The 26,343-nt window shown below is 33.9% G+C and overlaps 4 protein-coding genes and 2 pseudogenes across 4 annotated transcripts; 3 read left to right on the top strand and 3 right to left on the bottom strand.

The window, feature by feature from the left end:
• The first annotated feature begins 836 nt into the window (after positions 1-836).
• Positions 837-2,339, top strand: LOC100807643 (ethylene-responsive transcription factor 2-like; annotated as a pseudogene).
• A 2,913-nt stretch (positions 2,340-5,252) lies between these two features.
• Positions 5,253-8,364, bottom strand: LOC100789263 (G-type lectin S-receptor-like serine/threonine-protein kinase LECRK3). Its single transcript, XM_003516606.5, has one exon. It carries the CDS (start codon positions 7,889-7,891, stop codon positions 5,462-5,464), a length of 2,430 nt encoding a protein of 809 aa, XP_003516654.1. The 5' UTR covers positions 7,892-8,364; the 3' UTR covers positions 5,253-5,461.
• A 1,706-nt stretch (positions 8,365-10,070) lies between these two features.
• Positions 10,071-12,724, top strand: LOC100788734 (G-type lectin S-receptor-like serine/threonine-protein kinase LECRK3). The gene has a single exon (XM_003516605.5). It carries the CDS (start codon positions 10,160-10,162, stop codon positions 12,563-12,565), a length of 2,406 nt encoding a protein of 801 aa, XP_003516653.1. The 5' UTR covers positions 10,071-10,159; the 3' UTR covers positions 12,566-12,724.
• A 1,282-nt stretch (positions 12,725-14,006) lies between these two features.
• LOC100788205 (G-type lectin S-receptor-like serine/threonine-protein kinase LECRK3) lies at positions 14,007-16,995 on the top strand (annotated as a pseudogene).
• A 67-nt stretch (positions 16,996-17,062) lies between these two features.
• Positions 17,063-20,258, bottom strand: LOC100527755 (putative ubiquitin carboxyl-terminal hydrolase). Its single transcript, NM_001249984.2, has 9 exons — positions 20,183-20,258; positions 19,919-20,050; positions 19,791-19,829; positions 19,520-19,625; positions 19,381-19,439; positions 19,179-19,253; positions 18,029-18,077; positions 17,826-17,902; positions 17,063-17,347 (listed from the first exon to the last, which is right to left on the bottom strand). Exons 1-9 carry the CDS (start codon positions 20,237-20,239, stop codon positions 17,258-17,260), a joined length of 684 nt encoding a protein of 227 aa, NP_001236913.2. The 5' UTR covers positions 20,240-20,258; the 3' UTR covers positions 17,063-17,257.
• Positions 20,259-20,543: 285 nt separating this feature from the next.
• On the bottom strand, positions 20,544-23,247 carry LOC102668205 (uncharacterized). Its single transcript, XM_014776571.3, has 6 exons — positions 23,050-23,247; positions 22,932-22,968; positions 22,583-22,821; positions 22,360-22,396; positions 22,009-22,223; positions 20,544-21,387 (listed from the first exon to the last, which is right to left on the bottom strand). Exons 1-6 carry the CDS (start codon positions 23,092-23,094, stop codon positions 20,752-20,754), a joined length of 1,209 nt encoding a protein of 402 aa, XP_014632057.1. The 5' UTR covers positions 23,095-23,247; the 3' UTR covers positions 20,544-20,751.
• Positions 23,248-26,343: the final 3,096 nt, after the last annotated feature.

Below are 26,343 nucleotides of genomic sequence, written 5' to 3'. Positions count from 1 at the left end.
TCAAAATAAATGTAAGCATATGTTGGGTTTAGATTAGTTTAAATAATTTAAAACTTTTCTAAAATAAATTACTTAAAAAATTCAAAACTTCAAGTAAGAGTTCGACTTAAAATTGTTAATGATATATATAAAATATTTGAGAATGAAATTAGTCATTTTATCTAAGATTTATCCTTTTTTATATTAACCTTGTTAGGCTTAGGTCTATAGACCTGTCACATCCTACTTATTAGTTATGTAATATTTTTTCTAATCATGATGTTTAAATACTTATAATTAAGTGATTACCTTTAACTGATTTTAGTGATAATAATCATGACTGAACGGTACTCGTAGTTCGCATAAGTTGAAGATCGAGATGTATTACATGACATATGTAGATACATGACTGAAAAATGTATTTAATTTAAATGTATCAAATGTCTCATCGATTCAATTGAATACCTTATTCAGTATAATATAAAATAATACTTTATGACAAATAATAGTTAGTTTTAAAATTGTAATTTTAAATCTTAAAAATTATTATTCTAATATTTTTTTAACAGTTGTTAGTATAACAATGTTATGTTATGTATGGTAAGTTTTTATTACATTAAAAATCATATTTATGATGATTTTTTATTGATTGAAAATGTAAAATGTTTTGCATTAATACTTATTAATCACATAAGATTAAACTTTATTTAAAATATATTAGTTGTAGAAGATGTGTAATTAAATTCAGCAAAAAAAGAAGACATGTAATTAATGCCGAAGTAAATTTCTTTTGGCGATTTTGCGGCACTGAAATACGACAAAAGCAGCACAAGCGGACAAGAGACAAGTTGTGTAAGACGAATGACGTCATAAAGGGAATATTTTATTAGGAAAAAATGGGGGAAATTAAAGCACGTGATTAATCCCACCCAACTTACACATGCGAACCTTCGGAGAAGCTTAGGGCGAGACTAACAACAATAAACAAACAAATCTGAAAGAATTTAAGTTAAACCCGAAACCGTAAACCAATTGAAAATCGAAATTTTTCTAAACCCCGTTGATCTTTAAGTTTATCTTCCAAGTTCACGTACCATCGCTTTTATAAATACCCTCATCCAGTTTCCCTTCCAAGTTCGAATATTCAATTCAACACCTTCCCTCATTCTCTTCTCCAAACACGACACAAACATTAAGAAGAAGAAACATACCACGAAATGTACGGACAAAGTAGCTATGAGTCCGATTTGGCCCTTTTGGACTCCATTCGCCGCCACTTACTTGGCGACTCCGAGGAGCACAAATTCGGAGCCCCGAATGTTAGTTCGGGTAACACTCCAGCGTACTCTCGGAGCTCCTGTTTCAGCAGGTTGTACCCTTGCTTGAGTAACGATTGGGGAGAACTTCCTCTTAAGGAAGACGATTCAGAAGACATGCTTCTTTACGGTGTTCTTCGCGATGCAATAAACGCAGGGTGGGTCCCATCTCTCGATGCATCCTCACCGGAGAGTTTCTCGTCGGGTTTCATCCCGGCGGTGACCGTGAAATCCGAACCGGATCTATTTCCGGCGCCAGAGCCTGTCTATATTCCTCCGGCGGCTCAGAAGGCTGAGCCGGCGGTGGTTCCGGCGAAGGGGAAGCACTACCGCGGCGTTCGGCAGCGGCCGTGGGGGAAATTCGCGGCGGAGATCCGCGACCCGGCTAAAAACGGGGCTCGGGTTTGGCTGGGAACGTTCGAAACGGCTGAGGACGCCGCGCTGGCTTACGACCGAGCCGCGTACCGAATGCGCGGCTCGCGCGCTTTGTTGAATTTCCCGCTCCGGATTAATTCAGGCGAGCCCGAACCGGTTCGGGTCACGGCAAAGAGGTATTCGCCGGAGCCGTCGTCTTCTTCGTCGGATAGTGCGTCGTCGACGAAGAGGCGGAAGAAGGTGGTGGGGTCCACGGTGACGGCTCAAAGTGGATTGAGAAAGGAGCAAGTGGGAAGTCAAGTGGCACACAGTGCACACGTGGAGAGCAGTTGTTGGTCAACTAATGCGTGATGCTGACGTGGGATGCATTGCGGTTTTGCTCTTTTTTTTTAAAAATACACTCTGTGTGGCAGTGGCTAGAAGTTATTATAAAAATTAGAAATAATAACCCAAAAAGGGGTGGACAGTGCCACAGTGTAAAAAATGGATAGGGATTCTGACTCATTACTCAAGTGGGGGAGTGATAAAATCTAAAGAAAAAAAAAAAAAAAGAGAACAGTTGGAAAAAGTTATTAGGGTGGAGGTTTTGTTTGGATTTGTGAATACAATTACATGATTTGTTATTTTTTGGTTCAATATTTATGAAATTTGTGAATTGTGTTGCATGAATTGAAGCCTCCACTCTTTATCCCCCCAACTACACACGCTGATCCAAATGAACCATCAATCAACTAACTATAAGGCGATAATTAAAATGAAAAAAAGAAAAGAAAATCCTACTTTAGATGATGAAATTGGTTCAATTTTCAGCAACTTTTAAAAGCCAACATGTCAAGTTTTTATTTTTTTTATTTCATATGTGTGAAATATTCACAAATTATGTTTATAACTACTTTTATTAAAAAAATTGACCATTTTAGTGATTTTTTTTAATAAATTATATTTTTTCCATATATCTATGTTAATATTTTAATATGTTAAGAAGTCACACATTACTTAAGAGTTAAAATTAATAAAAATTTATAAGAATCTCATTTCTTAATTCATCAAAACATTTATAAAAATAAAATGCGACATATTACTAAAACTAATAACACCTCGTATGAGATAATTTTAACGGTACCAATTTCAGGTTGTAAGTCTCAAATAAAAAATCTTATAATTCCAAAAAAAAACTCAATGTCTAGTGGTTAGTGGTTGATTGGATATATAGTAGGATATTTAATTAGTGCCAGATTTATTTTTGCAGCATCAAGATTAGTATGCTTCGTGTAGCAGATATTTTATTAGTGCCACATATAATTTGGTGGTAGGATTGGATTTATTCGTTTCAAGGTATTAAGAAAGGAGCATAGCAAATATGATTAAATACGTATGGCACATATAAGGATCGGCCTGTATATTCTCTTATCTTGTGGTCCTTTCCCTTATAAACTAAGTAATTTTAATAATATATCTCTTACCTTAAAAAAAAAAATCAAAACTCCCACCATTATGCTGAATTTAATAAGTTACACATTGAGCTTTTAATAAAAAAGCTTACATCTAAATTTTTAATAAACACATATAAATTTGATAAAACTCGATATCCTTACTTACTAAAGTCTTAATAGTAAAGTTTTAAAATAAATAAAAGTCAAGTAAGTTGAAAAATAATTAACATAAATAAAGCCTCTGATTACGATTTATGACTCCAAGGCAATATAATCCAAATTGATTTCAGTTGACGTTACTGCTCCCATATGATCATTTAAGTTAGTTTAATTTCAAAAATGGGTAATATTTTTGTTGTTACTTATCTAGTCCCACAACCAATCACATGCATGCTTATTGCTTAAATAATTTTAAAAATAAATGTTGCGTACCCTACTTAATGTAAATCAAATGAGTTTATGTACAAAAAATAAATAAATGAGTTTTCCCTATATGTAATTTGAATTTGGACTTTGGAGTATATTTCTTCATGTTTTCACGAGGAAATACTTTACATCTCTCAATTTTGATGCGTAAAAAGTTTTAACTTTTTTTCCTATTATTTTTTTCTTATTAAAAAAATTACAAAATCATCTTAGTTTTTGCTTCTCATTTTGGCAAAGATGGATGGGATCAAGGTTTTGCTAGGAAAAAATAATTTAAAAAATTAAAGTATTCAATAAAATTAACTATTGAAATAGGAAACATAAAATAAAAAAAATTATGATTTATTTAAAAATAATAATTAAAAAATTATATTAAGAACCAAAAATAAAAAAATAAAAAAATCAAAAGCGAGAAATTAATGATTTAAAAAACGTTACTTTAAATGATATTTCATAAAATATTAGAAATTATTTAAAAATTATTTATCAAATATTTAAATAAAATTTTCAGATAATAAAAAAAATTAAAAACTAGTTGAATTGTAAAACATAACCTAATAAAAAGATAAACTCAAACAGGGATGGATCCTATAGTTGAATTTGGGGAGATGGGTTTTGATTGAATTTTTTTACCAATTTGCTCTTGGTGGGTTGAAGCTAGTGGTGCGTGTGAGTGACTTACATTGGGGTATTGGCTGTTTGATACCGAATTGGGGATATTATCCAGACCCCAGATTCCAACCAAACCAATGGAGTATATTACAGTTCTAGAGAACACATGTCAAGAGTAAAATTAGTGCTGATATCCTAACCCATCATTTTGATTCAAAGGCTACGCAGTTAAACTCGAGTGAGAAAAATGCAAGAAAGAGGAATCAGAGGTTGAAGAGAAAGCATGACAAAGGAAAGTTTTTCTAAAGGAAAGGTTCCTGAGCGAGATAGAAGAATTATTTGAAAAAATAAAATAAAACTGGAAGAGTATTTTAAATAAATTATTGAAAAAAGAGAAAGATGGTGTATTTAATAATATGAAAGCGGGTAAATATCAATTTCTTATATAAAAAAGTAGATAAGGGTAGGGTAACTTTTTATGTTGAGGAGGTGAGGTCCAATTGTAAGAGAACTTCTGGTTCGGGTTGGGTAGCAACAAGAGATTTAACCCTATCTCTAGAGGAGGTCAGTTACACAAATCATTGGACCAAATGAGCCTAATTACAAATGCAAAGAAAACCTGCGATTATATGATGTTTTGAATCAGTGTGGACCCAACAAAAAAAGGAAAAAGAATATCTCAACTTTGTTTGACTTAGGAGTTTGCTGAAGAAATGGTTAAGCTGATGAATAGTAATTTTGAAAGCGTCGTTGGCAGGGAAAATATTTTCAAACTATTCTACAACATGATCATGCTAAAATACGAAAGATCTGCGAAGACCCAGACTCACTACGTCAATGTTATTGAATCATTGCCATTCTAACAAGAACTTTAGGCAAAATGATAAGTTTGTTCATGTTCCATTATATATTTGAATTTTTCGTTCTCTTTGCTTTCACGTTTACTATAATTAAATTGTACCCTTTTTCTTTTCATATACACATTATGATCTGTTCTGTTCTTTGTCATAAAATGCACAAAACATATAACGAAACGCCTGTGTCTTATGTCTACCAAACGTAGTATCATTTAATAGATTTAGGCTCAAGGAATGCTGAAAATTTATGTACGTGGCTAATTAAGATTGCTTCCTCGCTAAATTTCCAAATATGACATCTCGAACGATGTAGAAACAATAATCTTATTTGAGTACATGGCTAACTATTATTTAGAAATATTAAAACAAGAGAGAATAGAAAATAAACATGCATGCATATTGTGTAAAAATCGTACAGGAATAGGAATTGATACATAGAATCAATCTTGGGGCCTGATGGCAGTCAAGATACGGAATGCATGGTAAAAGTGGGTGGTGGGTTAGAGACTTGAACAAAGCCTTCTAGCATTTGCACGACCATCCCAATTGTTGGCCTCATTTCAGGATTCTCATGAATGCACCATATTGCTATTTTGATCCATTTTTGTAACCTCTCTTTGTCAGATAAGGCCTCCTCCTCATTCTCCACTAGAGCATCTATTCTCCCTTCCATATAGCAATCACAAGCCCAATCTGCCAGTACTGCCTTCTCTTCTTCCCCGGGCTCCTCCATCACCACACTTCTTCTGCAGCAAATAATTTCCAACAACATTATCCCAAAGCTGTAAACATCCACTTTAACCGTCACAGCGACATTCTTGAACCATTCAGGAGCTACATATCCTCGAGTTCCTCGGATCATCGTATTCGTTCTACTTTGGTCAGACAACAACAACTTGGCCAACCCAAAGTCAGATATCTTGGTATTGAAATGTTCATCTATGAGTATATTTTGAGGTTTTATATCACAATGAATGATTGGAGTGTCACACTCTTCGTGTAAGTACACCAACCCTCTTGCAATCCCCAAAGCAAATCCAACCCTTGTATTCCAATTGGGTTTAGAGTGTCCAAATAAGATGTCTGCAAGAGTACCATTGCTCATGAACTCGTACACCAATAGTCTATTGATTCCCTGGTCACAAAATCCAATCAACCTGACCAGATTTTTGTGGGAGGTTTTACCAATGGCACTCAATTCAGTCCTAAATTCTTTCTCTCGTTCTTGTGCCAATCTGTCCAATCTCTTGACGGCAATCACATTACAAGAATCTTCTGCTTCTAGTTTGCCTTTGTAAACAATGCCACAGGAACCCCTGCCTAGTTCTTCACTAAAACCCCATGTGGCCTCTTTCAATGCCTCATAACTAAACGAATGCAAATTTGTTTCCAAAAGACTAGCAGCAGCAACTGGTACAGCCACTTTTAGTTTCGGCTTCAAGAGAACCAACAAAGCAACCGTAGCCAGGAGAATACCGTTCACGACAAGGGAGCCAATAAGTGATCCCATAAGAATTGGCTTAGCTCCATCTTCCTTATTTGAATCTGCACCAGGGGGAAGTTCCTCGTTTACACCCGGATAAAAGTCACGACTATTTCTTATTTTGATATAGACAAAATGGTGATCATTAACATCGGTTACTCTTCCGTTAGAAAGGGGCAATCTCTTCATCCAACAAGTGTCCAGCCCGAAAATGGCAACAGCACACATGCAATCGTGCAAGCAAAATTGTAGGCATTCCTGTTGAGTGTAAGGTTGTATCTTTTCATAATCTGCCTCAGGAAAATTATATCTTGAGGATTGGAGCATATGATATAGTTGTTCTGGCGGTGCTTGAACATCGGCTCCACAAGCGAGGGTGAAATTGGGCTGGCATCCACCAAATTGATTACTTGGATCCACCAGTGAATACCCATCAAGGCAATTACAAGTAGGTCTCTCATTTTCCATGTCGCAGTAGCTATTATAGCCACAGGAACCACTACCAAACCGATCAAATATTATATTGCAAATGTCATCAGGAACATACCTCATGATTATCCACCCTTGCCGAGCAGTGTTGTTCCTAGGATGAGCATACTGCGTGAAAACTCCACTGGGGTCAAGCGTGGCTCTGTAGAAATTCATCTCAGGATTGAGATCCAAGCTACTGCTGCTATTGCTAACCCATTTTTGACCTTGAGGTTGGATTCTATTCCCATTGGTGGTCTCCACATAGATATCCCCCGATATGTTGAACAGCAATCGTGAAGCGTTGCCAGAGGCATCAATTACAGGATAGGACTTGTAACGCAGTTGAGAGGGCCAAGCAAGGGGGCTGAGCAAGAGATTACCACCATCAAAATAAAGTTGAAACCTTCCTGTAGTGTAATTTGTGTCTGTCAATCGAGAAGTCAGCATGCCTCCGAGCTGGAGAGATTGATTAGGCAACAAGGTGTCTGTGGGATGTTCAAAACTTTGCCACACATTTGCAGAGCTACCGTTTAGGAGAACAAAGTTGCCACTGTCAAGCATAGCTCCTTCCGAAACAAAATCTTTTGAACTTGCCGTCCATATGAAATCCCCTTTGGGATTTGTCAACGACAGACCTTCTTGTGTGATCTGCAACTTTGATCCCGCTGGCGCTGTTGCAAGCTTGTTGTCTTTTCTTGCACTCCAAACAACGGTCTGGTCGTCCGGTATCATGTTATACCAGATGGCAACCATGAACAGCTTGGTGTCATTATCATTCAGTTGTCGAAACCCGAAAGCAAATTCTCCCGAGGGTGAAAGCCACGCATCATCGGTATCCGTGAAAAGTGGCGAGTTCAGAGTAACTTTTGCAAAAGCTAAGGAAACATGATGAATATAGATGAGTGTAACTATAAGGAGGTTTAAATTTAAGGCAGCCATGGATTCAATTACGAGGTAGAAAACTGGAGATATATATTTACTGATTGAATGTGTTATGTGTAGTTATTTTGTTGGTTAGTTTGGCTTAAATGAAGCCTCATCGTGTGAGACTCGATCTTCTACCCGGAATCCGACCTAGTCAAAATTAAAATCAGTGTCGGGTCAAAGTTTTAACGTAAAACACACACCAGGGAGTGCAGTCGTCTTGGTATTATAATTTTCTGCATCCTCAACAGTAAGTGCGTGTTTCGAAAAAAATAAATTAATAAGGTGAATCAGATCTTTTCTCTCCTCGTCTAACATACCAAATTCGCAGAAGCTATTTGTATACTACTCTACGTGGATCCGTTTGAACTCGACGGTAAACAAAAACGATGTCATTGCGTGACTTTTCTTAGCTTTGCATGGGAATAACTTTTCATAAGCCCTACTATAGCCTTTTTCATTAGTCCAACTTTAATCCAAATCATCAATTAACATGAGTTAAGCGGAGAGTTATTAGTTATATATTAAAATTAATGGATTTTAATAAGGATGAAAAATAACTTTAAATTTTTTCAAAAGATATTTCTTTTTTTTATCATTTATTTCCTTAAAATATAATTTTTAAATATTAGTTATTCATTATGACTATTAAATTTGAAGAAAATAAATAATAGAAATGAAAAGTATCTCTTTATAGGAACTTGTTTCCTCCTTTATATATATATAATAGAAAAATAATTTATTACATACTTTCAGTTATTGTTTTAATAAAATATATACAAAAGGTAATTAATTACCAATCTATTTTATTGTATTTTTTAGTAAAATTTATTTATTTTTTAACCAATATGTTAGAAAAATCCTTCTATTTTTATTTCAGTTGGTGGTGGTGTGCTTTTTTTTATTTTAAATTACTTAAAAATGAAATATAAAAATAATATTATTCTTAAATTATTTTTCCATAATACTTTTTTCTTTCTATTTCTCTTTTACATGTTGCACATCTTATCCTAGTACAATTTTTTCTTTCAACTTTTTCTATCTCTCATAATCAAATACTGTATACTTTTATAACGAAATTGATGGAGTAGTGATATATATGAATGACTAATATTTTAAACATCTCCCGAACATTTATTATTTTTCTTTCTCTTATGTCATAAATTTTATTATATTTATATTTTTTTATTTTATCTTTTTGTGTTGGATAGCATATTGAGTGTTCACCAAATATTTTTCAAATTGATGTAAACATTAAAATAAAAAAACAAGTTATATACAATCTTAAAAAAAATCATGAGTGTAATTGTAGTTTGCCCTAAAATCAAAATATTCTATTTCTTCTGGGTTCAAAGAGAAAAAAAAAAAAAAAAAGACAACAACAACAAAGTAATTCGCTTTGGGAGATTTATTAACTATATATTCAAATGGATTTTGGAGTGTTAGAAAGAACAACTAGCTATTAGAACTAATTAGCAAAGAAATAGTAATAATATTTGGATATCTCATTATTTTGAACATTACGTAACATTTCTCAATTTTTTTTTTATCTCCTATCCTCTTCTTTTTTCCCTCTAAGTGTCAACTAGTATTTAGAGTCTGCATAAATATTTTTTCGAAAAGAAATAAACAGTTACTGAATTCAGTGGTTGATACTTGATTGGTAAGAATTAGGCAGAGCACTTACGCTAATCACGCTGCTTGATTGCCGTTACAAAGAAATATCCAGTGGTTACTTGTCACCCTACGAGTCATGCTGTGATTTAACTAACAAAGTGAGAGCAGCAGCCATGAGCCATCAGTTCATCAATGTTGAAGACTTGAAGTAGTTGAAACGTACGTCAAGCCATAATTCTGCCATACATGCTGATATAAAATGACTAATGTCAACATATAATAGGCTTAATCTTTAGAAAAGTCACGACTTACTGTTGAAAATGGAAAAAATATCCAGCAAATGAGCAAATTATCCGTGGCGCGTTTTAACTTGGAGAAATGTTGAACCTACATCCTATTATGGATAAAAAGATCAAAGAAGAGAGAAAGAGATAGAAAAAAAAGTTAAAAATTGAGAGAAAATATAGATATTGGTCATGATAAACGAAAAGAGCGATATGAAAAGAAATTGAGTTAAGATGAAAAGTGGGTCCACGTGATAATAATACGGTTGTTGACGATGCAGAAAATATCTTGGTCCCATTGCCCTTATCTTCGAAGTTTCTTCAGAGTGAAAGAGTATACAACGTACGACACATTGAATCCAGTATTCTCGTAATCGAATCCATGGCTGTCTTAACCTTCCTTATCCGTACACTTGTCTTTCTTCGTGTTTCCTTAGTTTTTGCAAACGTTAATCTGGATTCGCGACTTTCCACAGATGGCAATGATGCGTGGCGTTCACCCTCGGGCGAATTTGCTTTTGGGTTTCGGCAACTGAGTAATTTTGGTACGAAGCTGTTCATGGTTGCCATCTGGTACGACAAGATACCCGACAAGACCGTTGTTTGGAGTGCAAAAACAGAGTACAAACTTGCAACAGCGCCAACAGGATCACACGTTCAGATCACGAAAGAAGGGCTGTCGCTGACAAGTCCCGAAGGAGATTCCATATGGAGGGCGAAACCAGAAGCCACTGTTTCGGAAGGAGCTATGCTTAACAATGGCAACTTTGTTCTACTAAACGGAGGCTCTGAATATGAAAATATGTGGCAAAGTTTTGACAATCCCACAGACACCTTGTTGCCTAACCAATCTCTCCAGCTTGGACTCGGAGGCGTTCTAACTTCACGATTCACAGACACCAATTACACAACTGGAAGGTTCCAACTTTATTTTCAGGATTTTAATGTTATGCTGAGCCCCCTTGCTTTTCCTTCTCAACTGCGTTACAACCCTTATTATCATGCAATTAATGATGCCTCAGTTGGCAATGCTTCACGATTAGTGTTTGATAAATCTGGGGAAATCTATGTAGAGACGACTGGTGGGACTAGAAATAGAATCCTACCTCAAGTTGATAATACTCTTGATACCGAGGTGAATTACTACAGAGCGACCCTTGATTTCAGTGGAGTTTTCACGCTGTATGCTCATCCAAGGAACACCAGTGGCCAACCAAGGTGGAGAATCATGAACTATGTTCCTGACAACATTTGCGATGCAATATTCAATGATTATGGTAGCGGTTCCTGTGGCTATAATAGTTATTGCTCCATGGAAAATGATAGGCCTACTTGCAACTGCCCTTATGGCTATTCACTGGTTGATCCAAGTAATGAATCTGGTGGATGCCAACCCAATTTCACTCTCGCTTGTGGAGCCGATGTTCAACAACCGCCAGAAGAACTGTATGAAATGCATGTAGCCAAAAATTTTAATTTTCCTTTGGGAGATTATGAAAAGGTAGAACCTTACTCTCAACAGGAATGCCAACAAGCATGCTTGCACGATTGCATGTGTGCTGTTGCCATTTTAGAGGTGGACACTTGTTGGATGAAGAGATTGCCCCTTGGTAATGGAAGACAACTACCAATCAGGGATCAACATTTTGTCTATATCAAAACAAGACTTAGTCCTGACTTTTATCCTGGTCTTGCAAACAGGGAACTTCCCGCTGCTCCTGATTCAAAGAAAGAAAATCGAGCTAAGTCAATTATTTTGGGATCACTTATTGCTTCCCTTGTCGTTAACAGTATTCTCCTGGCTGCGGTTGCTTTGTTTTTTCTCTTGAAGCCGAAACTGAAAAAGGTTATACAAGCTTCCGCTCTTTTGGAAACAAATTTGCATTCCTTTAGTTTTGAGGCATTGAAAGAGGCCACAGAGGATTTTTGTAAAGAACTAGGCAGGGGTTCCTGTGGCATTGTTTACAAAGGCAAACTAGAAACAGCAGATTCTTGTAATGTGATTGCTGTCAAGAGATTGGACAGATTGGCACAAGAACGAGAGAAAGAATTTAGGACAGAATTGAGTGCCATTGGTAAAACATCCCACAAAAATCTGGTCAGGTTGATTGGATTTTGTGACCAGGGAATCAATAGACTATTGGTGTACGAGTTCATGAGCAATGGTACCCTTGCAGACATTCTATTTGGACACTCCAAACCCATCTGGAATTTAAGGGTTGGATTTGTTTTGGGGATTGCAAGAGGGTTGGTGTACTTACACGAAGAGTGTGACTCTGCCATCATACATTGTGATATAAAACCTCAAAATATACTCATAGATGAACATTTCAATGCAAAGATATCCGACTTTGGGTTGGCCAAGTTGTTGTTGTTTGACCAAAGTAGAACGAATACGATGATCCGAGGAACTCGAGGATATGTGGCTCCTGAATGGTTCAAGAATGTTGCTGTGACGGTTAAAGTGGATGTTTACAGCTTTGGGGTGATGTTGTTGGAAAATATTTGCTGCAGAAGAAGTGTGATGACCATGGAACCCGAGGAAGAAGAAAAGGCAATATTGACAGATTGGGCTTATGATTGTTGTGTGGAAGGGAGGTTACATGCTTTGGTGGAGAACGATAGGGAAGCATTGTCTGACATTGGCAGGTTACAAAGGTGGGTAAAGATAGCAATTTGGTGCATTCAAGAGGATCCTGAAATGAGGCCAACTATGGGGAAAGTTAACCAAATGCTGGAAGGTTTAGTTGAAGTCGCTAACCCACCATCGCCTAATCCTGATATTTGATTTCTTGACTTAATTCACATCCTGCCTAAAATATTGGGAGAGAAGTTCGTGAGATTTTATTCTATGCGTTGTTATTTTCTATTATATTTATTATTTTCTGCATATATAATAGCTATCAATCCTTGTACTCTAATTAAGTTATTGTTCTATGTGGTTCAATATGTTGTCTTATTTGGAATTATTTTATGTAGGAAGCAAGCTTAATTAGCACGAATAGTTTCAGCATTTCATTCAGCCTAGATGTTGCTGTTTACTAATTAGAGTTCCAAATGAGCTCCTGACTTAGAAGAATGTTTTTATGAATTTCTCAATCAATGGCTCAATCACAGTACAAGAACAAACGTAGAATTTTTTTTTCGCCTTACACCAATTTAAACGTTTCTAGCTAAAACAAAGGTAGAAAAATCTATCATTGCTCGCAATTATTTTCCTAATGGCAAATTAGAGATTCCCACTTATATTAATTAGGAGACAGGCAACAAGCAACACTCTATATCGATTATATACCTTATTCCCTACAGGAACAGACGTTAAAAGATTTTTTTTTTTTTTAAGAAAAAAGAAAGAGAAGGTGTATGTTTCGTGCAACTTGCAAGAAAATGGAACACTAAAACTAAACTATAATAAAACACCTACAATCACATACCAAGCACGTCATAATAATGTATATGTATTAAAATTATCAATTCGGTTAGGATCAATTTGATTTTACAAACACCAAGCAAATTGAACCGATCAGTCATGTAAAAAAATATCAAAAAAAAAAAAATCATCAATTTTCTTTTTTTATTAGTGAGGATCTTTTTATTGGATTGGATATGATACCCTTATTTTAGGGTAAAGGACATAGGCAAAACATTCATTCTATTTTATTCTTATTTTTAAAAAATTTTGCATGACCATAACAAAATTAGGTGTTCATATTAATAAAAATAATTACATATTAAAATGCAATAGAATTTAATTTATTTTTTGATAATATTTACAAAATACATGGATATTTTCTAATTTTAAACACCTGAGACACTTCTCATTTATTTTTATCTATTTTTTCTTATTACATCATAAACTCTATCATATTTATATGTTTCTCTTTTTTTTTTTCTCTCTCACTAAGTGTTGAAAAACATTGTGAGTGTTCATTAAATATTTTTCTTTTTGAGAATAAGTACAGTATAGAAAAATAATTGGTAAAGTCACGAGGAGAAAAGGCAACCGTAATTTGTGAATTGTTTAAATTGAAGAAAAAAAATTAATTCATTGCTTTAATGAATTAGAATACCTTATTACATGCAGGTTGATACGATCAGAGACATGCAGGAACAAGTTAATATTCTCCACATCCTTCGTGTAGGAAATGCTGTGGCTGATTGGTTGGCCTGGTTCGGGACTTGTAACTCTGTCACTGAGGTCTTCTTTGAGGACTTCTAACCTTTGAGTTATGGTGGTTATGTTTGTTCATGGAAACATTACTTTGAGTTCCACACTGTCCACCAACGACTATGATGCATGGCTTTCGCCTTCGGGTGAATTTGCTTTTGGATTTCACCAACTTAATGGCACAAACCTGTTCATGGTTGCCATCTGATATGACAAAATACCAGCCAAGACCATTGCTTGGAATACAAAAGCAAATGAAATCCTTGCAACAGCAACAACAGGATCACAGGTTCAGCTCACATCAGAAGGGCTCACGCTGACAAGTCCGAAAGGAAAATCCATATGGAAAGCACAACCAGACGCTGCTCTTTCCTAAGGCGCTATGCTTGACATTGGCAACTTTGTTCTTGTAAACAAGAATTCTACTTTTGAATGGGAAAGTTTCAAAAACCCCACAGACACGTTGTTGCCTAACCAATCTTTGGAGCTAGATGGCAAGTTAACTTCTAGACTCATATCCCGATTACACGAGCGGAAGGTTCCAACTATATTTTCAGAATGGTGTTCTCTTGCTAAATCCACTTGCCTGGCCTGAAAAATAAAATAAAAAAAATGAAAATAAATACGAATAAGATGCACAGTCTTGAATTAAATAACAAAATAATAGTAGCAAAATAAATTTAATTGACAACACATGAATAATGCATTATAACATACACTAAGCACAAGGAAAAAAATAAATTAAGGGAAGAAAGATATAGCCTTGGGTTGAAGCGCGTAAACGCTGTCCTTAGAGAGAAAACGCCCCCACTTCACGGGTAAGAAATTCTGATTGCGCTCATCTCTCAAGATACGACAACCCGTTGGTTCCGATCGTGTGCAGCGAAAAGATCCCCGAACCTTATGAACACCAATGCTCTTACTCTCAAGAAATAAATTATTTTATAAGAGAAGAAATAGAAAATTTTGGGAGAAAGGGATGGGAATGTAACTCTGTCGGATATTCTTTTATCTTTCATAAGCATTTATGCTGCAACAACAGAATAATATGACCGTTGAAAAATATGACTGTTAGATCAAAACAACCTTAACAAATTGTTGACTCATTAAAACAAAATCTTAAGAAAATCTAAAATAAATATTTTATTTTATAAAATGAAATTAATATATATTTATAAATTTTAAATTAAAAACACAAATATTTACCAACATCAACTACGTTACAGATATTATTATAGAATTGATGCTTCTCACTCTGCTTCACGATTAGTGTTTGATGAATTGGGGAATATTTATGTAGAGACAGCGAATGGGACTAGAATCCAACCTCAAGGACCAACATGGGGCTACTCAACTCTTGCTCCTAAGGGGTATTACTTCAGGGCAACACTTGACTTCAATGGAGTTTTCACGCAGTAGGCTCATCCAAGGAGCACCAATGCCCACCAAGGATGGACAATTATGCGGTATGTCCCTGACGACATTTGCACAACAATATTCAATGAGAATGGTAGTGGTTCCTGTGGCTATAACAGCTACTGCTCCATGAAACATGATAGGCCTACTTGCAAATGCCCTTATGGGTATTCAATGGTGGATCCAAGTAATGAATTTGGTGGATGCCAACCCAATTTCACCCTCGCTTGTGGCGCGGATGTTAGTTAAAGCACAGACAGAAGAATTATATGAAATGCATGAATTCAGAAATTTTAATTTTCCTCTGGGAGATTATGAAAAGAAACAACCTTATTCTCAACAGGAGTGCCGACAATCTTGCTTGCACAGCGGTAACACTTGTTGGATGAAGAGATTGCCCCTTGGTAACGGAAGACAAGTAGCAGTCAGTGATGAACATTTTGTTTATATCAAAACAAGACTTAGTTCTGACTTCTATCCTGCTGCTGCAAACAGGGAGCTTCCCCTGCTCCCGATTCCAAGAAAGAAGATCGAGCTAAGCCAATTCTTTTGCGATCACTTTATCCCTTGTCTTTATCAGTATTAGTATACGTCTGGCTGCGGTTGCTTGGTTTCTTCTCTTGAAGCCGAAACTAACAAGGCTTGTCCCAGCTACTCCTAGTCTTTTGGAAACAAATTTGCATTCCTTTACTTATGAAACATTGGAAAAAGCCACGCGGGGTTTTAGTGAGGAAATAGGCAGGGGTTCTTCTGGCGTTGTTTACAAAGGCCAACTAGAAGCAGCTTCTTGTAACTTGATGATTGCCATCAAGAGATTGGACAGATTGGCTCAGGAACGAGATAAAGAATTTAGGACTGAACTGAGTGCCATTGGTAAAACCTCCCACAAAAATCTGGTCAGGTTAATTGGATTTTGTGACGAGGGAATCCATAGACTATTAATGTACGAGTTCATGAGATGGTTGGTGTACTTGCACGAAGAGTGTGATGCTCCCATCATTCATTGTGATATAAAACCTAAAAAAGTACTGGTACATGAACATTTCAATGCAAGGGTCTGACTTTGGGCTGGCCAAGTTGTTGGCTGACCAAAGTAAAACGGATACGATGATCCGTCGAGGATATGTGCCTCCTGAATGGTTCAAGAATGTTCCTGTGATGGTTAAAGTAGATGTCTACAGCTTTGGGGTAATGCTGGAAATTATTTGGTGCAGAAGTGTGTTGATGATGGATTCCGGGGAAGAAGAGAAGGCAATACTGACAGATTGGGCGTATGATTGCTATATAGAAGGGAGAAATGTAGATGCTCTGGTGAAGAACGATGAGGAGGCCTTTTCTGATAGTTGCAGGTTACATAAATGGATCAAAATAGCATTAATGAGAGATTCATATTTGTGATTTGTTAACCATATAGAGATATCTTTACTCAATGCATTCTAATTAAATTCTAAAAGACTAGGTTTGGTAGATGTAAGACACGAGTTTCAGTATATTTGTGCATTTTATATCAAAGAACAAAAGATATAAAAAGAAGGGTATAATCTTAGCAAAATGTGAAAACAACGAGAACTTTCGAACCAAGCTTCTTCGGTTAAACGTTTTGCATTACTGGCCTCTAAAGGCAAAGTTTAAATCCTCATGTGCCCTGAGAGGCCATAGCTTCCTTATTACCATGAAAACGCATTGGGCTTTCCTTTTTACGCTCAATAATTGACGTTATTATAAGTATAGGCAAAAAAAATATTCTATATCGCTTCACACGATGGATTCACATTGTTCATCATGGAAATAACTCGCTTAGCATTAATCTGGAGTGGAAAATGCTCTGCTTCCTAGATGACTTACGAAAGTAAAATCTAAGCATACTCACTGACCCCAACAAGCCTAAATCAATATCTACCCGGATTTCTTACACAAGGCAATGACATTGAAGTTGAAGGAGTCTGGATTTTTCTGGATCATGCTCTGTATTGCTTTAGCTGCATCCTGTTGTAATTTGAACATATATTATCAATAGAGTATCTTAGATTATAATATAGGCAGATATATAATATGAAGGTCAGCAAATCAACGTGATTAAATGACAGGAACAATGCACTGGCACAAAGCAAAACACATATAGCCGTGTGGCAGGTGCACAATATATAGAAAGATGGGGGCTATCTAAGGAAGGCAGCACCCAGTGGTGGAAAGGGGTGGGAAGAGGAGCAGAGGAAGAGGTTCATTGTTCACCAGCCTCATTTTCCAAACAAATTCAAAGCATAACCTATCTATAAAACTAGCCTAAAATGTGGAAGCTCAATCCATTAACTTGACTAAGCTCCTTTACTATAGAATCCTGGCCATTTGACAACAACATAAATAAAAACTTTCTCTATATGCATTTTCAAAACAAACAGATCCTTTCCAGAACACAAGTCTTTACACAAGGATAATCATGGCCTTAACATGCAAAGATATTTACCCTTAACAAAGTACTTGGTGATGATGGACCGTGAGATATTGGCACTGACTTTCTTCCATCAAGCTCATAAAGTTCATCTGCATGAATTATGACACCATTGTGTGGAAATTAATCCCAGATAAAATGCAAACCAAGTGCAGAAGGGAAAATGAAAAGAAATAAATTACTCTGAAATAAAGAATCAATTATATTAGATAATTTACCATCCACACAAGCAAAGCATATGAAATGTGCAGTTGCATTGTCTGATGCCTGCATTATAAATATTTGAAATAGAGAAATCAACAGTAAGATGAGAGACTGAATAAGATATATTTTGGCACAATATTGAGTCATATTAAAAAATTTAATTGCCTCTTCCAATTTAGAAGGAACTTCTACCCAATTTTCTGAATAAATTGCCATGAACATTGCATGCAAGTCATACAACTTCAAGGTAATAAATTCAAGAAGGAAGCAGGATTTGACTCAAACAGGCTGACATATACACACAAATTTAGTATTCCTGTGAAGTTGAAAGGCCATCAGTATGCAATAGGTTTACAAGCATTTATCTTAGTACAAATCATAGACTCAGTTCCATAATAACATAAACTTGAACATAGGAACCAGTACTTTGGCAATATTGTTTTTTTCTATATTATACTCTAAAAGCCAACCCTATGATGGACAAATATGATACATGTTTTAGATACAATATGTATCCAATACAGCGATACGATTATTTTAAAAATATATAGGATACGATACATGTAAGATACACATTTAAAGCAAATATGCATAAAAATTCATAAATCATAGTAATAAATATATAATTGTAGTTCTGCAAATCCAAATTAAGAACATAATTCTTGAACATTACTAAAAACAAAATAAAAATCACAAATCCTTGGTATCATAAATCACTTCCTATTATCTACAAATAGGAATAGTGTCAATCTCAAGGGACAATGTTTCTATGTTTCTTATAGTACATGCTTCTATGTATTAGATTATTGAAACTTTTTTAAAATCTTGGATACATCATGGATACGTATCGGTAAAATATCGAAGATTATCGGTATTGGTTACATAGTAATAGATATGGATACATAAAGCAAATTAAAGTATTGGTGCTTCATAGAGCCAACCTAACACCAAAATTCCCAACATCAAGATGTTATATAAAGCCACTTAGTATCATTTATCACACCCAAAGACTAAAGTTACTAACAAGTAACATCAAGAACAAAACTAATCCAAATTGGTAAGAATATATTTGCAATATATGATGACTGAACCATGTGCTACTGTACCAGTTCCACTGTATATCACATAATTCCCAATACAGTGGTGCTTCAATCAATAAATTACCTCTGTATCACCAGCAGTTGCTGCCACCAAATGAGCCACTTCCATTTCTTTGTCATTCTCAAGAAATGTTGCACGCTGTATAATACAGAAGATAAAAAATGCAAAAATGAGCATTCCTTTTAGTTGATCAATTGTGTCAATGCCTGCAATGTGAATATACTAGAAAGAAAGAGGGAAAAAAGGTAAGGTGGAGAGGAATAACCTGCAATGGATCCAAGCTTGCAGTAGATTTAAAAAAGTTATCAAAGAACGACCCCTCAACTGACAAAATGAGAAATAATGGTAAGAGTAAGATACACTAAAAATCTCAACAGAGAGGTAATTAACTGTTGAAAACTTACCGAGCTTGACTTCAGAAGTCAAGTTACCAAGAGCATGAAGCAGCCCAATTGTCCCACAAGCATTACCCACAGTTTGCTTCATAAAATAGACTCTACTGTTATATTCCTGCATCGGAACACCACAGCATACAGTTCACTAACTAATGTTCAATGATATTATGCTATATGCTACCGAAAATAAAATTTGATTGGGCTAAGTAGTGAGCCCTAAAAATACATCATTTATCTATGCAATTCTTAGAAACTTATAACAATATATTTGTCCACTCACCTTTTTTTCATTTTCCTGCTGCAACCTCTCTTCTTCACTCTAATGACAGTAAAAAAAAAGTGTGACAAACTCCGTAAAAAAAAAAAGTGAAAAATGAAGATTTGTTATAGATGAAAAAGGATAAAAACCTGGGTGGTTATGGGATAAAGAAAAAGCACGGCAAGAACGGGCTTTGGAACCATTTCCAGAAGCTCTTCATCTAAGCCATAAACGTCACAGCATTCTGCCTCATCCTCTCGAAGTCCAAGCCCCCAAAGGAACTGCAAATCACCCAAATCATTATACAACTTCAATTATGCATGCCATTAATCCCAAAAACAGTAGCAGAAAAGAAAAAAGAAAAACGTTGTAAAAAATATAAACATAATAATGGGAGGATCCATCGAGAGGACCTGATTCATGACGTCAGGATTAGCTTCGAGCGGAAGCCACCTTTTAGCTGAAGCCATTGCTTTGTTCTTCCACAATACCTTTGCACTTGTCACTGCTCTCATTTTATACTCTTGCCTTGGGCCTTTGTGGGCCCATTGGCCAGGCTTATAGGCCATTAGGAGGCCCAATAGAAATATATATCGGCTAATTTAACTAATTCATCATAATAATAAAAGGATTAGTCTGTTCTTATTTATAAATAATAACAGAGACAGAAATTATCTAAAAGGAATTTTTTAAAACACTATTAATTTGGAATTCATAGTATAATCTTTTTATGCATAAAAATTAAGTTCATTTTCAATTTAAAATAAAAAATAAATAAAACTAAACTGCTAGTGGAACCAAAATTTTCTTTTCCTTTCTTCTGATTTTGGCATAAACCGATCTGATGGTTAAGGAATTCAATAATAAACTAGAATAATAGAATGGAAATCACACACAATGCAATTAAAATGTTTCTATCCAGTGATCAAGAGATTTGATCTGCGTTACAACACTATTACAAGTAAAAAATATTCTCTCAAACTCAAACTCTACGAACCCAGCGATCGAGCCTAAGTTGTTTCATAGCAGGTCCAACATCAGGTTTACGTTTCTGTGGGCATTGCCATTTCCCTGTTATCCCCATGACATTATATTGTTTAACATTTGTTGCTTCTGTTAATGCCTTTCTCTTTGTAACACCTTGCTTTTCACATGCCAATGGAACTGCTCCTGCTAATATTATCTTTTCTGCTTTCTTACAAGAACTTTCATCATTTCCTCCAGTGTAGCTGTTCCTCCTTGTCGTCACAAAACCATCGTTTTCTTTATTGCTGGTACAAGTTGAACTTCTTGCTGAAAAGTTTTTTGCTACCCTTGCACTCAAGTCAAGCTTCTTGTCATGTTGGATTTCACCTTTTGTTTTTGATTCTCCAGTATCATTCTTTTGTAGCAGCTTTGGAGGTTTCATTACACTTCTATCAGTATCCAGGGACATCAGATGTCCTTCTGGATCACAACCAGGACTTTTGTGATTAAGGCCCAATGCCTCCTTGTACTTCGTTGGACCAAGATTATGTTGTTGCAGTGTCTTATCTTGCAGGCATGGCTGCAAAATCTTTTCCAGATGAGAAGTATCAACAGTAGTTGAATTTGTCTTCATTTCTGCACTATCATCACCCTTTGATTTCAACAGCGAAGAAAAAAAGTCAGTACAGATGCCTTGGAGCAAATTATTGGACCCATTCATGTTATTTAGAGCCATATATTAACCAAACTTCCTTTCACCACAGTTCGTCATTAAAATTCTTCCTACTGATATAGACTTCGTCTTACAAAAGATGGAATTATTAGTATAAGTACTATAAGTTATTAGTTATGATGATTTGTAAGTAATAGAATTGATGTATGCCATAGGTGCATTATTGCGTCAGTTTGATATATCATTCTATTAGCATGTCCTCATAATGATGTCTACACTAACAATTTAATTTCCGTTAAACAAAGTTCATATAGAATGTAGATAGGGACAAACAATTAGCATATGAAAAATTCTGTTTGTGTTTGAAAATTGAAATTCACCAAGTAAACAGTATCTATCTATTCATCTTCTAGTGAAGCATTCTACTTATAAGTGCAATTGAGCATAAATGTGTTTTAGCATACTTTAATTCAGTCTTGTATAGTTATATCGGATACTACAGACATATGTAAGTAAATGTGTTATTTGCCAGGGTAATTATATAAGGAAAGGTTTTAACAGAAAAATCAACAATGAGCACTAAGGCTGCTTTTGCTTTACCTTTGTGTTTTTATTAGAAGAGCTATTGTGGTCCACACGCCCTTTAGAGTGGACATTCTCAAACCGGCTTTCATCTTCTTTTACTACTTCAAAATCAAACCTCTCCTTCCCACACTCATTCTCTTCAGAAACTTCATCTCTAAAAAGACTACTTGTATCAGACTCGGGTGACTCGTAAACATAGCTCGAGAACCAGTTTCTGATGTCTGGAGGCTCTGGATTGAAAAACAAAAACAACACACAAAACTGAAATAATTGAGTCTGTAGAACTGGAGAGAAGTTCTCTTGGCAACAAAATCATAGCTACATTTTGCAATATAAATTCTAAAAGAAGCATGGAAAAGTACAAACCAGAAAGGAGTGAGAACGAGCTGAAAGGCTCCAGATTCTGCTAAGAAGCAAAAAAAAAATTTAAAAAAAATCAGAAACAAAACTCTAAAGTCTCCATCTATTGGCTTAATTTCTGAAAGCCTAACTTTAAAATCCTTAAAAAAAATTATAACCCTTAAATACCAATAAGCTGAATTTCTTTCTACCCTCAATTCAAAAATAAAAAATTGAGTAGAAGCTTCACCGTGTTCAAGCACTGATCTTCGCTATGATTATCCTCTTTAACACAAGTTCTGATACATTGTACTACATTCTCCCCAGCAACCCCTTCACCTTGAACCCTAACATTTTCTTCTTCTTCTTCTTCACCGTCTCTCTGGGTTTCTTCTTCGCTGAAAGCAGAATCTTCGACACTAAAATTCGAATCCGGACCGGGTGATCGATATTCATAGCTTGAGAACCAATTCCCAATATCCGGAGGCTCTGAGAGACATACCCACAAAACGCAGAAATCAAAAGCAGTTCCCTTCGAAGGTTTGGGCGTTGTTTTGCTATTTAAATATTAAAAGTTTTGATAAGAAATTGATACGAACCAGAAGGGCACGAAAGCGAGGACCACGAACTGGGAACCTAAAAAGAAAAAAATGTCACAACATTTTTCAGCACTTTCTCAGCAGCCAAACAGGATAGAGAAAATGAGGAAATTGGTACCTGGGATTGGGAATTGAGGCCCTGAAGGCATGGGATCGAATCCATCAAAATGCATCCAACAATACAAGAAAGAAAAATGGTAACGCTAGTAATGGCAATTTTTCGTTCGGATTATTTTATGATGTCTGTCAAATTTTTAAAATTTCGCGGCGCGGGATTGGCGCCACCTCTTTTAAGGCGCGTTTGAATCATTATGCTGTGAAAACTCAACTCTGTATTCCATTTTATTAATCCTTTTCCCTCCGTTTGGGGATAACAATGGTTTTAAAACTTGATGGTCCATTTAGAAAAATGAAAGTGAGAGAAAAAAAAAATATAGATAATAATTTTTTCTTTTGTTTAATCGGAGAGAAAGTGAAAAGAAAATAAGAAATTTTAATTTTTCTTATTTTTTTACTTTTCCTTTAATTTTTTTTTAAATATCCCTATTTTTTCCCATTATAAAACATAGGGCAAAGGAACGTCTGCTTCAACTTTCAAGTTTCAACATATGTAATTTTATTATTCATAGGAATAACATTTTTTAAAAAATATATTATTTGGTTAATAATAAAAGTTTATGAAAATGTTTTTATATTTTCATGAATCATTAAAAAAAGTGTTTGCTTCACAATATATTTTTATGGGAAATATATGTTATAATTACCAAAATTTATCTATTATATAAAAGATATTAATGTTTACTATAATATATAAAAATAAAAATAAGATAAATATCACAATCACTGTGTAAATAATTCTTAATATCATTTATGTTTATAAATTATAATAATTTAGTATAAATGATCTGTTTTTTTTAACAATTGATGCTTGAATTGATTTATTTTTCAAAAACGATTTACTACTGTGGGGAAAGCCTGTCAAAATATTGGTGTGAAAAAATGTTATATATTTGTAGACGTACTTGCATAGTAACAATTGTCAATTTGCCACATTTTCATTTTCTACTCATCTAATCAACTGCCTGAGAATGTTTGGTTTTTCGTTTGTTCCACTTAAACATGCTTTTGAAGGATTAAACTCAGTTTACGTGTTTGATTTAATTATATTTGGGTGATGAAAATTTTAAAAATTAATTTAAGTTTTACACCTCTATATTTAACTTTAATTCAAATATTTTATTTTTTATTTTATTTCTTTTCAACTTAATTTGCTTTCAAGTCTCTTTCATTTTTTAAAATCAAACAGATCCAAGAGACCCATAAAATTTATTATTATACTTAGATTTATGTCTAATCTAAGTTTATCTCAAAAGTTATTGATGATTATGTGGTTTTGAATTCTTCAATAACTTTAATAGGACCTATTAAAGGAAGTAATTATCAATTTTATCCATGCTTCTAAGGATATTCAGCATATAATCAAATTGAACGCAAAATTAAAAATTGATCCAAAAAGTAAAAAATTGCACAACAATTGATGATTATTGGTTTGATTTGATTTTTTTATTTTTCAAACCATACATTTTAATTCAATTCGCGGTTTGACATAAAGAGAATCGAAAAATCAAATCGATTTAGTAATTTTTTCTTTTTAATAATTCGATCGATATGCTATGATGTATAGTTTCTAAATGTTTGTTTTTTTTAAAATGCAAGTAATTGTATTTTATTTCAATTGATGATGCTTTATTTTATGCAACTTTTTGGCAATTTATATTTTGTAATATATGTTGTTGTTGGAGATCCAATGCTGTGTTGCTGGATATATGTTTTTATGGTCTTAGACTATTGTTCCAATTAGTGTTTTATTGTTGGATATCTACTCAAGTTTACACAATTAAAAGTCACTATCATGAATGTTATTTTACTCTTTTTTTTAGTTTAATTTATTAGAATTTGAAAACATGTATTATGCATTATGTTTACTTTTAAGTCGAATGATTGATATATAAGTTGAATGATTTTTATTCAACTTGAAAACAATTATTATTTTATTTTAAGTTTAATTGTTGAAACTTTTATTATTTATTTATATCATTGATTGTTAAACTAATCATATTCAAGTTTCCTCCAATTAGTAACAAATTTTTTAAACATTTTTTAATACTTATTAGTAGAATTTTCAAGTCGCACAAGATTGATTTTATTTGATTCAATTTAAATTTCATAAATAATTTAAATCAAATCATATTACACAATTTTTTTGTTTGATTTGAATTAATTTTTTTTAAAAAATGGGTGTTGAATATGACACTCGGCTATGTATCAACTTGTTGGGTTGCCTGTAACTTGACAAGGCACATCTTCAATAAATTTAATATTTTAATGCATTTTTTTAGCAACATTCAAATTTCAATAAATATTTCTCAATATGCAGTGTTTGATACTATATACATTTCGTTGGAGGTGGGATTGGATTTCAAAAATACAGAAAATGGAAAAGACGTTTATTAATGGAAATATTTAACTTTATGAATGAATGAAACAATATATAGGATGAATATTAATGAAAATATTCATGATTTTGGTGTTGATACTAACTTCCAGTACTAATGAAAATATTAATGAAACAATACATGGGATGAATATCAATGAAAATATTAATGAAAAAATATTAATGATTTATTAATGAAAATACATAGGATGAATACTAGTGAAAATATTGACGATTTGGAGGTGAATCAAGGGAGGAATGGGAGCGTGAATTGGAGGTGAATTGAAAAAAAAAATACTGATTAAAATCAATCATTTACAACTGTATTTTTAAAGTTTAATTATGTTTTATTTATTATTAAGTTAATAGTGTGAAATATGAATTACTTTAATGATGATTAATTTATAACAAGAAATCTAACTAACTATTTTAAATAGGATTTTTCCTTTTATATCTCCATACTAAACTTCGAACCAAACTTTTTATTATGTCACATTCTTTTTTTTTGTTAACATAATTGTCCGAGTAAAATTAAATCTATAATAATTTTTTATTAACACAACATTCTAACCAATAGAACTAATAAGTTAATTATATTATAAAATAATTAATGTCGATATATATAAGACTAAAACTTTTAATATACATTTAATGTCCATATAAATTTACATAATAAATTTTATGAAAATTAATTTTAATTTAATAATTAATTTATTTACATATATAAATTAAATATAAATCATAGGTGTAATAAAAATTTATATATGTAAAATAATACATTATTAACATAAATATACTAATGTATTTTTTAACCTTATTACAATTAATTTTGATCTAATAATATATTTTATATATATATATAAATTTTAAATAAAAATCATAGTTTCATTTACAATTTATTATGTCACATTCTTTTTT

The sequence above is a fragment of the Glycine max genome, chromosome 1, assembly GCF_000004515.6.
Source record: "Glycine max cultivar Williams 82 chromosome 1, Glycine_max_v4.0, whole genome shotgun sequence".
NCBI classification, from domain to species: Eukaryota; Viridiplantae; Streptophyta; class Magnoliopsida; order Fabales; family Fabaceae; genus Glycine; species Glycine max.
This window is presented reverse-complemented; position numbering and strand designations above follow the sequence as displayed.